Here is a 13361-nt window from a genome sequence, read left to right as displayed (position 1 = left end):
TTTCATAAATCAGAGTCCATTTTCTGTAGGCTGTTTTTGAACCCAGTCAATGACGGGTACTTTTGCTATATATATATATATATATATATATATATATATATATATATATATTATAATATATATATATATGTTATAATATATATTTCTGTGGAAATGTATTTTCTTATAATATATACCAATCCTTATTTAAGAAGCTCAATGTAATTACAGAGCAATATAGTGAATAAATGACAAAAGACTATTTTAAAGTTTATGATGTTGGCCATCTTATAATTTATTCCTTTAATTCAGTTGACATTTACAATTCTTGACAGTATCTGTTTCGTAACGCAAAATCAATCACTTAATTATTATATCAATCAATGAATTTATTTTGCCCTTGAATTCAAAATGTGTAATGGAAACTTATTATAAGGTATTTACAGCTTCTCTGCCAATTTTCAGATCTTAATCATGTCAAAATACGCTTTATTTCCTTTTGCCGGATTGATTGTTGCTATTCCTTCTGATGAGTTAAGGGCAAAATAGATTCACTGATTGATATAATTATTAAGTGATTGATTTTGTGCTATGAAGCATACTGTCAAGAATTGTAAATGTCAACTGAATTAAAGGAATAAATTATAAGATGGTCAACATCATGGACTTTGGAATATAGTCTTTTGTCATTTATTATATATATATATATATATATATATATATATATATATATATATAGATATAGATTTTGTTATTGTTGTTATTTTTCAAGCGATACATACGGTTAATATTGGCGCCGCCTCGGAGCTCATTTTTTTATTTACTTAGAAAGTCGCCCTTTTTAATTTGGACGTATATAACATTTTTATTTATTTATTATTTTTAAAACAGTAATCTACGTACACGTATACGAATATCAGTGAGTAAGCTCTTACTATAGCCTGTGTGAGAATTCCTAGTGAGTACAAATAATAATAATAATAATAATAATAATAATAATATCTCAACCAGAACCTTTTCATACATATATATTATAATAATAATAATAATAATAATAAAAACAACTGTTAATATTTATTTAAAAGATATTATAGTTATAAAACTCCTTCAAGAAATTAAAATTGAGCCCTTCAAATCTCCTGACCAGCAATGATTATCACTTCTTACACTGATAATTACGCAAACATGAAACACTACTGTCGTTAGGTATAAAAGAATTAATATTTATTAAGAATATATTAGAGTTATATATATGTGTGTCTGTTTACAATAGCAATGACAATAATCTTACTGAAGCCAGGGTTATCGTGTGAGGATCAAATGGTTTAAAATTAGCATTATTCAAACAGAGTAACATTTTGAACTGGCATTGACTAAGGTATATCATATTTTTTCTTCGTACATAAAATAAACGATTAAATATATAACAAGATCAAACAAATTGAAACTTACCCTTTCCGTCCAGAAACAGGCACAACTTTATTCAGCTGAAAATGAAATAAAGAAGACTAGGATCAATTTATGATGTCATATCGAGAATGCTTTTAGATTTTAAGGCAGACGTTAAGACATTGCAGGCTACTGTTCTCATCTTGAGTGTTAATGAATTTGGGAATCTTGCTATCAGACTTGGAAATCTGCATGAAATTTTGAACAGAACCATTTATTTAATGTCATATTCCAAAAATCATATAAATTGATCATGTAATTTTTTTTTAACTAAGGAAATCAAAACTCATGATTTTTATACATAAAAAGTTTTAATTAAAATCTCAATAGTCGAATTAAGTTGTTGTTGTTTCATCTAATGCCAATCGGCGCAGGTGAAATGTGAACAAATTCCACAGAATTTTTCACGCTTTTTCTAATGACTGGAAATACTTGATGCTTCGCCAAGGCTATCAAGAGTATTTTTTATCGTGACTTCATCTGCCCTTGAGAGAAGGATAGACCACGCCAGTTTCCCAACCTGGTATTTTTACCTTGCAGTACATACAGCGCCTCGCCTTCTCAAATAGTCACCCATCTGGTACTGACTAGGCTCAACGTTGCTTAACTTCAGTGATCTAGCGAGAACCGGTGTGTCAACGTGTTTGTGCTATATTGAGTTATCGCCCTTGAATTTTAACACATTCTAAAGCAACAAGGTGGTTCCCATCTCGCTCATTAAAAATTTGATTTTCTTAGTTAATAAAAACAAACTACTTGATCAATTTACATGATTTTTAGAGTATAACATTTTTTTTCTGTGATGGGTATGTACATCATAAAGATTTTTCTGTATTTTCTGTTTTTTTGTTTTTTAATTAAGTCGAATTCTAAATAATAACCAATAAAATATAATATTAAAACGTGTTTTATATATGGTTTACCTTTTTAGAAATATTGCCAAACGGTGTAATCTTTGGAGTCGCTGACTTCTTCATCTCCATTGCAGCTTCCTCCTCTTTTTCCTGCCTTGCTTTTTGGATGACTTCAAATGTCGTCAAATTCTTATATGCTGGACAAAAAGAAACCATGTTTTTTTTTTACGTTTTATAATATTTCATTAAAAAACCCAAAAAAAAAAACACCAAAAAAAAAGAAAGAGTAACAAAATAGACAGTTGTATGGATAAGCTTCCGGAAGCTGTCGACAATTTTACGAAACACATTCGGTCATATAGAAGAGAAGCAACATACATGCTCAACCTCTACATTTATACAACGGACAGATGTCGTTGATGACAAAACATTAAAACGACATGTTCCTGGTTGCAGCAAATCAGATGGAGAAAAAAAATTTTTTTTTGTCAACAAGTGAGTCACCACTTATCAAGGCCCGAAAACCACTCAAGGATAAGGGTTAGTAATTGTTAATGGTGTGGATTGGGTAGGATTTAGCTTATTTAAAGGGACGGTTCAAGAACTTGTTTTCAGTGCAACGATGGAATTGCAAATGGCTGAAATATGCTGAGGAGGCAGCAGACGGAGTGCCATGACCTGTGATGCAGCCAATTCACTCGGAGCTGGCTTAACCCACATCAGGCGAATGATGTCACACATACAAGTAAACAGTGAGAATTAAAAAAAAACAAATTCATATTCACAAAAAAACAAAAATAAAATTGTTTGCTAATATACTCATCATGTGTATGTGATCAACATTATAAGATTAACTAATTTGCATATTGCTTTGCAAAAGCACTTCAAACATACTTACTGAGATAAATATGAAAGAGAAGCAGGTGTAATAATAATAAGGCAGCCACGAAGGTCAGTACAACTGTGAATCCCATCAGAAAAAGCCAGTACTCATGTGGCACAGCAAAACCAAACATACCGAATCCTGTAAGAGAAGACAAGAAAGAAAAATATGAGAAAGCTTCCGATAAAGATTGATCATTTGTATTATTCGGACCATAGATCCATGGCACAACGGATTAAGGTGTTGATTAAGATCAGTTTTAAGTGACAGTCTGGAGGTTGAAAATTCAATCCTTACTAAGAATATCATAATTAATACTTCTATTTGGTCATGGATGATAGAAACGAGAACAATCTAGTTTAAATAAATGGTCAGTTCAATGTTCTGTATTACCAAATTTGGCATAAAGAATTATGAAAACATAAAAGCAACTTGAATGCCTACTAGACACTATCCTTGGGTGTCTTCAATTTCTCTGTATATACCTTTGTCAGAGACCCTGATATGAGGATACTTCTCATTATAATATAAAAAAAAAAATGGTATGTTCTCTACTCAAGCCATCCAACATGTTCCCCCTGAGTATCAGTAGAGAGCAGTTTTTAATAAAAAAATAAAAAGCTGTAGACAATGAGAAAATCATATCTAAAATATGAATAAAAACAAAAAATAAAGACTAGCAGGCCAAAACCCAGTATAAAAAGGGCCCCCCTCAACCTATTTATACACCAGATGAAAAGAGGTAAAGAATGGTATAAACCTTCCTACCTCTGAAACTGGCACAGGCCAATCAGAGTCAGCCATCAGGCCTTGTTGAAAGAGGTTCTGGACACTTTATTGCCATTACTTGCAGCAATAACAAATAAAAGGCTTAAAAGCTTCGCTATGGTCTGTTGCTCCAAAGAAGGTGCTGTTGTTTTGCTACAACTAAAAGTTTTTAAAGGTGGAGCAAAACATTAAATGAAATCCTGGCCAAAAAAAAAAAAAAAAAATGCAAGTGAAAATGTAACACCATTACAAATCACATGCATAGTAACTGGAATATACAGTATTTAAACTTATTAGATGAGTTTCATCTGAATATTTAATTTTACTAATATCATTGTGGAAATTGCTATCAATAGTTTTTCATAAGAATTAAGAAAAAGTCTGATACCAGTTAACAAAGGCTTTTACTGCCAACAAGTAGTTTTATTTTTATGAATAAAATAATTTTTAACTGATTAATGGGAACTTGTATGCATTACAATAAAAATTTGACAAGTTTGAATTAGGTTCAGTTATCTCCCTTATTTCTTAAGATTATTTTCAAAATAGCAACATGAGATAGTCACTCTTCGAATAGGATAAAATTTGATTTTCTTATTATGATGTTACATTTTCTCTTGCATTTTCTTATCAAAAAATAAAGCTACCCAATCAATGTACATGATTTTTGGCTTACATTATTCTCTTTCTGTCACAGGTATGTAGATCATACAGATTTTTCTTGATTTTTATTTTTTTATTGGGCAGTTGGTCTAATCTTCACCTTCTCTGAACCATCTGCACAGATTCCAACTCTAAAATCTGGGCTTATACTGTCACTCTTTTAATGTGACTAGTCGGGTTAGGGTTCCAAACTCACCACACAATATCTGGGCTTTATGCTTTCGTTCTGGTCATGTGACTAGTCTATTCACATTCACAGTCATACATTCAATGCTGTTGATGAAGATGGTATCACCCTATTTTTACAATGTTTGAAACACATTCAAACAACTGATAAATGGATTTTACTTACCTGGTTTTCCTAGTGGTATTACTGTTGCAGTAGGTGTGCTAATGATTGTAAGTAATGATGTCCCCGTTACTGACATTGTCGTTAACGATTCTGATACAAAGAAGAAAATAAAAAAAAAAACAAGATTTACTCATTCTGTTGCAATATTTTTTAGCATAAGAGAATTGTAGATATATACATGCTATCCACCGCAGCATGATGTGACACAAGGGTGATAGATGGGGAGTGTTAAGTAAATGCCCCTAAAAGAGCACTCTGATCTAGGAAAAATTGGTGCCTCAGAAAGTAAACAATGAACTTTCACCTGACAATCGGGTGCAAGGCCTGGAAGGGTGGAACTCCTAGGTACTACTCAGATGGTATACATCAATCCGACAGGTACTGTGCCACGTAAATGGGCCATCACCTGTCGTACTGATTGTCAACAACGGAAATCAATGCATAGAATATTATATCTCCTTATAACATTTTATGTTGATACATGAAATAATAATAATAATAATATATATATATATATAATAATATATATATATATATATATATATATATATATATATATATATATATATATAATATTAAAAGCAGAGGTGGAGAGACCTTAAAATCTCAATGTTTCACCCGTTTAGTGCAGGCTTTTTCAAGAGTAAAAAAAATGTTCGTTGACGAGAAGCTTAATTAATTAGGGGTATATATATATTAAGAGGTGGGAGAGGAGATCAAGATATTTATTTCCATGTCAATAAAGAAATTATATATACATATGTGTACATTATATATATATATACCAACTTCACATTCCACAACTCTGTGTACCTAATAAATCTATTTACTATTCTTTTGTAATATTTCTTTTCTCCTCCACCGCCCAACATCTAAGACACATGAGAAAGAGTATTGAAAAACGAGTATCTAAAATATGAAATCAGGTAAAAACTACAAAATATCTGGGATTGTAGATACAAATAAGATTCCTTACCTGTCGTTACTGGAATTTCAATTTTTGCTATTCCTAAAAGAGGATAAAAAAACAGATTTTGGCCAAAAATGTAATTTTTATGATATAAAATTAATATAAAAAATGCTTTTATGATCTTATATGTAATATAATATTTGAGATAAAAATAAAATTTACTGTTTTGTATTCATATTGATGAAGATAATAGGAAATGGCACTATGGTTACTGGTATAAAATATAAGAGGATGGTTAATGGTATGTAATTTGATAGAATGGCTAATAGTATAGACTATGGAAAGATAGTTAATGGTATACAAGGAACATTCCAAAAGTAATGCCTTAAGTTAAAAATAATAGGAGGCTTCACTTTTGGAAGAGTCCATTTAGAAATATTGGAGAATGGTTACCACCATGGAATATGAGAGGAGGGTTAATGTTTAAAATATGAGAAGATTGTTACTGGTATAAAATATGGGAAAATTGTATAAAATATGGGAGGATGAAATGTGTGAGGATGGTTAATGGTATGGTATATGAACATGTGATGATTAGTGATGTCTAGTTTTTCCAACAAAGAAAACTTTATGAAATGGTTTAATTTGAAATCCTTAAGCAAAAAAAAAAAAGAAAAAAAGTAAGTGCAACTAATCAAGTAAAAGTAATTTTTTGCAGAAAAAATGCATTGAGAACGGTGGTGACTATGCAGAAAATAAAATTCTGGAACTCATTACATATACATACATACATATATATATATATATAGTGCGTCAGGAGGTGATGAAAAAAAAATCCAATAAAGTGCTCGATCGTAGATGTGAGAGCTGAAGATACAATATTTATTATGACACTATATATACATATTTCAAAGTCTTATGGTTATTCAGCATAATGAAACCAATGGTACGACTTTGAAATTTTATATATAGTGTTGTAATAAGTATTGTATATATATATATACATATTCTTCTTCTTGTATCGTGGCATGTTCATTATATATATATATATATATATATATATATATATATATATATATATATAGATATATATTCTTCTTCTTCTTCTTCTTGTATCGTGGCATGTTCATGCCGTAGATGAAATCAAGATTAGTGTTCTCCACAGGCTTTGGTCTATTGTTAGTTCGATTCCTCCAAAGACATCACATGATTTTGAACTTGGCAGAATACATGAGGTGGGTTGCTATTACCTTTACCTGTGCAGTGACATCTGACTCGCCTGTTCACAACTATCCATTATCCTTAGATCAGTCAAATAACATAACTCTTAATACCATAGAACCGTTGATCTGCTAGAAATTCATCCTCTTCCATGGCCATCCAACGTCCTGCTGCCAACGTCATCAGAGTTACCTTCTCTTAGATCCATGTCTTAACTAAGATGAGGTGCATCTCTCTCAGTGAATTAATACACTTCCAGATACCAACTTGGAAATTAATTTCTTATGACTTGGCGTGGATATATATATATATATATATATATATAAAACACACAAAATGAAAAACTTTTTAAATCAGTAAAGACTTTTGCACCCACCTGATATTATAAACTTCAAAATACATAGAAGGAATGAAAAATAAAGACAGAAAGAAAAAAACAAAAACCTGTCACTTACTGTGGTAAGCCTGTAAGATGTGGCCATTGTCTTTATCGTTGAAATATGATACAAATTCCATAAGACTGACAACAAAAATACAGAGGATACCACTCAGTGCTGTGCAAACTGTCATGAAGAACCATCTGTACATATATAAAAAAAAAGAAAATGAATCAGTTACAAACAGAAATAGAATCAAGTGTGTTGCTTGTGTAGATTGGCTTTTAAACCAACACATTTCAGGTGAAAACATTATTATGTACTTATGCGTCATATTGAAATTAGTATCAATTCAAAAATTATGTAAAATGGTCGAGTAGAAAAATAATTACAAGTAAAAATAGAATTTATTGAATTTTTGAGATTTCATTGTATGTTTTAATGTGGGAGATTTGTGCGAGCAATTAATTATAACAAACTGACTTATCTCCCTTCACTTAAATTGACTTCAATTAAAAGTTCATCATTTTTAAACAGAATGGAATTGTGAATGATTTTTTGTTAAAAATACTTCTAACACATTTTCTATTGGATCATTTTCATAATTGTTTGCAATTTAATCTAATCCGGACATAATAGGTAACTACGTAACAATGTTTTCAACTGAACTACATTGTTTTAAAAGATTTGTTGATTGTGGGGTAAATTTTGATAGCAACGATACAATAACATTCAGTTTGATGCCGGATGCAGGAGGACACAGTTCTTTATTCATTCCCGAGCGATACTAGATATTCCTGCAAGCAAACATTATATATAAACATTCAAAACATGGCAGTTACAAGACCAGATAAGTGCAGAATTAAAAAAAAAACACATTTATCACATTTATTTATTTAAAAATTCTAATTTTCGACTCGTTAAAAGAATCTTCATAAGAAAAATAAATATTTTTTCTTCTTGATTGTATTTGGCTCAGTCTTTGGTTGTTGTCAAAGACCAAAATAAATATTTCCCCGATGAAGACTCTTTTTTTACGAGTCTAAAATTCGAATTTTCAAAAAGATAAATGTGATTAGTTAAAAAAAATCTGCCCCATTTGGTCTTTTAACTGTCCTGGCTTATATTAGAAATAGGTAACAGTTTTCACAAAGCAGCATCTACAGGTTGGCTGCACCACTATAAAAAATAAATTATGGTTATTTTTATTTTGCTATTTTACAAATGCTTGAATACACATGAAAAAAACCCCAACTATCTGCATAGCATCTTCAATATTAGATAAAAGATAATGCAATTGTTTATAAAAAAATAAGTTGATTTTATTTTATAATTTTACATAGTATGTAATTTCTTGGATCTGTTACCATTATATATTTCTGACTGAGATCAGTGCTACTGCAGAAGGCATATCTCTTTCTTTTTCCTGCCCAAATTACTGAAGCTTCTGACCAGAGAACAGACCACAAATCCTTCCTTCAGAATTTGGTACAACAGCATTATCAAAGTTAGTTAATGGTTATTTTATCTGTAAAATTTGATACTATGGGAATCAGTTTACAACTTTTGGATATTTTGTATTATTTGGACTCTTCAGACTACTGTTCTCAGCTTAAGTATTATTTGCACAACATATGCCAATATAACCTCTGACCTTCTTCAATTGTATCTTGTCAAACTTGGGAGTGTTTCTGTCGAACCTGGGAGTCTTTGTGTTGCACCTGAGCAAACAGTGTGGGCAATACTAAGACTACAATTTCGAATTACTTAAAACTTCTACCAGATGATAGCTGACAGAACGAGAGAATGCAGATTAAATTCCATTTTAAATTCTGTGCAGATTCTAAAGTTTGACAGAAAGATTTCTGAGTTTGAATAGATACACCTTAAGGAGGTCGGAAGTTAAATTGTCCGAAACGTTGCGTGAATAACACTGAAGATGAGAGCAATAGTCCGATGAATCTAAGTTATCAATCTTCATCTAAAATACTCAAAAACATTTGGGTATTTTTTTCATCGTAACTTGTTTTTGGGAGGGTTCTCACAGAGAACACAGAATGAATTGCTAGCCTCTCCTATCTCAGAAGCTGTCTCAACAAACTGTCATGGACTCTCCAGTTGTAATAAGATAGAAATAGAGAAAAAACTGTTTTTTCTTTTTGGCAAAAAAAAAGCTTAAAAAAATAATCTATGTAAACTATTGGTCTTTTCTGAATTTTTGAGACGAGAATTGATTATTTGTATTCAATTATTTTGCTATATATTCTTTGGGCAACTGTTTTCAATTTGAGTGTTATTTTCACAACGTTTCAGCCGATGTAAGCTCCAAATTTGGGAATCTTTCTGTCAAACTAAGCAATCTGCACGGAATGTTGAATGAAACCCTTTATTTAATTCATGTAAGGTATCTAATTGTCTTGCAATTTAAGATGTAATTATAAAGTAAAAATATTAAAGACTAGCAGATGTACTTGGCGTTGCCCAGTAGTAAACGGAATGTTAAATTCCTTAAAAAAAAAAACAGAAAGAAACCAAGATACGTGCATGCGAGTATTATATATATTTTTTTAAAACAGTTCACTTCTTGTAAGTAAAAAAAAAAATACTCAAGCTAAGATCGAAACCAGAACCTAAATACAGTGAGTCAAGTATAATAACCATTAGGCCAGCTTGTCACGATCTTTAAAGTGTTTCAAAACCTACTTATTCTTAACATAAAGAAGCTGTCATGTTTCACAATTTGTGCATGCACAGTTGTGAAACAACAAACAGATAAAAATCTCATGACCCCAAGCACAAATTTTTAAATTTTGACTCATTAGCCCTTTTTTCTGAATGAAAACCAATTAAAAAGCTTTCCATGTGCCTGAAAACCCTATATACCAAGTTTCAAGTCTGTAAATCAAAGTATATAGGTTGAGAGTTGTCCTCGCACACACATTCTCACTTTTATAGATATATAGATTTAATTAGGACATCTACCCAGTCATGGCTGAATGGAATGAGAGCATGCTACCTACCGTGGATTAAATAAAAGTCTCCATTAAAAATTCTGTGCAGATCCTCAAGTCTGACAAAAAGATTCCCGAATTTGACAAGATTCACCTCATTTGAAGTTAAATTGACCGAAACATTATGAAAATAACACTCAAGATGTGAGAAGTAGTTTGAAGAATCAAATTAAGATGAATAAACCATTAATGTTCCAAAACAAATGACGAGAGTCGCAAGCAAAGATGGATGATCGTTTATTTTACTTACTTGTAATTACGCTTTCCTACACAATTGTTGAGCCAAATGCAGTGGTGGTCAAACTCTGCTACACATTTATTACAATCGCTGCAGTGCTTTGACCGATTACAGCTGTAAATGGACAGAGAAATAAGTCAGATAAAAATGACCAATACAAAACAAATACAAAACATTGAATAATCATATTATATCAAGGGCAAATGTCTTCATTGAACCTAATTAGTACTAAAAGGGGTGACCATTTGGGAATACCAGGTGCTGTATGTGCTCTCCGCCTATCTCAAAATCAGGCAGTGCTGACTCAGGAGAAGTGTGGTTAGAGATTGCATAACCCTTGCTTTATAATTACACACACAGTACCTCTTACAAGGAGTATCCATTGTTTCTCGAGACTGAATGGAGGCAATAAAAACAGTATTAACTGAAATATTTGGGAATTTAAAATTTTAGAGAATATTAATGAAGATTCATAAGTTCTATTAGATTTTTCAATTTTTTCAAAATGTTTTACATTCAAATAAAGGGGGAGCATTTCTTTTCAGAAAAAAAAAATGTCCTGATTTTCTTCCAAAATAAACAACATTAAGCACAACTAACTCAACCATATAACACTCCTTAACAAAGCAAAGTGTAGTATCTGTTCTGATGCCTTTTATCTCCTCAGTCAGTGAGTTGTAACAGAATACAGTAGATCCACGAGATACGGCATTAATCCGCTTTGGGGTTGGGATCGTAAGGTGAAATCGCCGTATGGCAGGGCCTAAGCAAAATTTTATATACTACATATTAAAAATTAGTAACAAAGTAGAGTACAGTATATAATCAAATAACATTATAATTAACACCGTAAGGCGGGGAAAATACCATAATCAGGGTCTGGAAAAACATTGTATTCCACATCGTACCCTGAAAAAACTATCCCGGGACCACCATATCCTGGGGTTCTAGTGTATCTGTTCTGATGTCTTTTCTCACCTCGGTCAGTCAAGGAGAAGTCCTAGATTGAGGCAAGTTTATTTTTGTTTCAATCCAGAATGCCCCTTTTTAGGAAGATGAATTTTCTCCACATTAAAAACCGACCTTGTGTTTAACGCTATCCTTGTGGGGAGGCAAGTAAATAGGACCCATACGACAATATAATGTGTGAATATTTCAACTGTTGCTAGAAACATCGAGTCAATAGTTAATATTTGTTTTGAGAGTCTCATCAACACAGATTTAAAATAAAATAAAACTCAGATATTAAGTAAAATGTTTTTTAATGGAAATTGCTTTAGACAAGGTATGAAGCCACTTGATAGAAGGAGCTAACAAGAATAAAAGATGATAATCATAATGGTTATTCATATATTATATTTCAAGATACATCTTCTTATCAAATAGAATTAATGACATCCTTTCCCCTTTTTATTTATTTTTTATTCATATCTGTTATTGTAAGATTTTCCTTTTTTTTTTTTTGATGTAGAAATAATATCTTGTAGAAAGGCTCACAAAACAAAGACGTTTCCTTGGCCTTTTGGCTACTAATCTGCTTTGATGAACTTATTGCACTTGTACCCCATCAACGTACATATCTCTGACAAACCTGCTTAGCAACAAAATCACACCCCTTCACTGTTGAGGTCCCTAAATGCCAGAAAGCTTTCTACTCTAATAGCTTCTTCCCTCGAACAGCTAGACTTCGGAATTCCCTTCCTGCTACCTGCTTCCCAAACTATACTGATATGCAGAAGTTCAAATGTAACATAAACTGTCATCTGAATCTTTGTTAGGCATGGTCCCAATTAGTAGCCCCTTACGTTCAAGTGGCAATATACTTTGTTTGGGGTGAAAGTAAGTAAAAAAAAAAAAAAAAATTTGCGGCTCCCACAAAGGCAAAGACATAAGGCCAGTTTAAAGCAGCTTCTTCTAGACAACCTTCTTTTGGCATGCACATACTTAAATTCTGGGCACGTTATCTGTTTCAAGGGAGATAATTCACATTTTTTTTTTTTTTTTTTAATATAATGACTGTTGCTTGTACAGCAACATTGCTTCCAACAAAGCCTTCATCACATGATGATGTAAGCCAACATCTTGTTAGTCTTTCTTAGGTATGGTTCCAATTAGTAGCCCCTTATGTCCACGTGGCAATATGCCTTGTTTGAGGTGAAGGCAAGTAAAAAAAAAAAGTGTGGTGTTCTGAAGATTGAGGATTCTCGTCCAGGATAGGATAGACATTTTCTAATTATCACAACAAAGAATGATCAACAACACTCATTTTGCTACACTTTTGAATGACCTTATGTCTAATTTCTTTTAAATGTAGATTTTTTATATTTCAAGAAAGAATTTATTATATTCCAAGGGAGGTAAATAATGACAACACTAAAATAAGGCTTGCAAAACATGCGTTATTATTAACAAAGTATGTTAGTATTTTTTTTTTTGTTTACTTACACATCAACTTCACAGATGTGGCAATGTTGGTTTTCTATCACATGTTTGTGCTGTGTTCGGTCGAAAGTTTTGGGAGCCAATTGAAGACGGTTTAATACATTCTCGTCGGCAGGGTTGATCGAAGTAGCTATGACATTCATTATGAAATGAACAATGAATAACACTCCAACTGACTGAAAGAAATGTTAAGGTTCATAACTATTCTTGAATA

The 13361-nt window shown here is 31.7% G+C and overlaps 1 protein-coding gene across 1 annotated transcript in view; it reads right to left on the bottom strand.

Annotated features, from left to right (window-relative positions):
- Window positions 1-13361, bottom strand: part of LOC145277559 (palmitoyltransferase ZDHHC1-like) — a 148811-nt gene that overhangs the window by 26902 nt on the left and 108548 nt on the right. Inside the window, exons 5-12 of the mRNA XM_080129031.1 lie at window positions 13151-13323; window positions 10718-10819; window positions 7535-7659; window positions 5925-5957; window positions 4949-5038; window positions 3181-3306; window positions 2352-2479; window positions 1432-1466 (exon numbers count right to left, since the gene is read on the bottom strand). Of these exons, the coding sequence (XP_079985157.1) occupies window positions 1432-1466; window positions 2352-2479; window positions 3181-3306; window positions 4949-5038; window positions 5925-5957; window positions 7535-7659; window positions 10718-10819; window positions 13151-13323 (812 nt within the window). The remainder of the gene's footprint in view (window positions 1-1431; window positions 1467-2351; window positions 2480-3180; window positions 3307-4948; window positions 5039-5924; window positions 5958-7534; window positions 7660-10717; window positions 10820-13150; window positions 13324-13361) is intronic.

The sequence above is a fragment of the Euprymna scolopes genome, chromosome 6 (assembly GCF_053919585.1).
Source record: "Euprymna scolopes isolate OS-2025 chromosome 6, ASM5391958v1, whole genome shotgun sequence".
Classification (NCBI taxonomy): Eukaryota; Metazoa; Mollusca; class Cephalopoda; order Sepiida; family Sepiolidae; genus Euprymna; species Euprymna scolopes.
The sequence above is the reverse complement of the archived record's forward strand: the minus strand, read 5'-3'. Positions and strand labels throughout refer to the sequence as shown.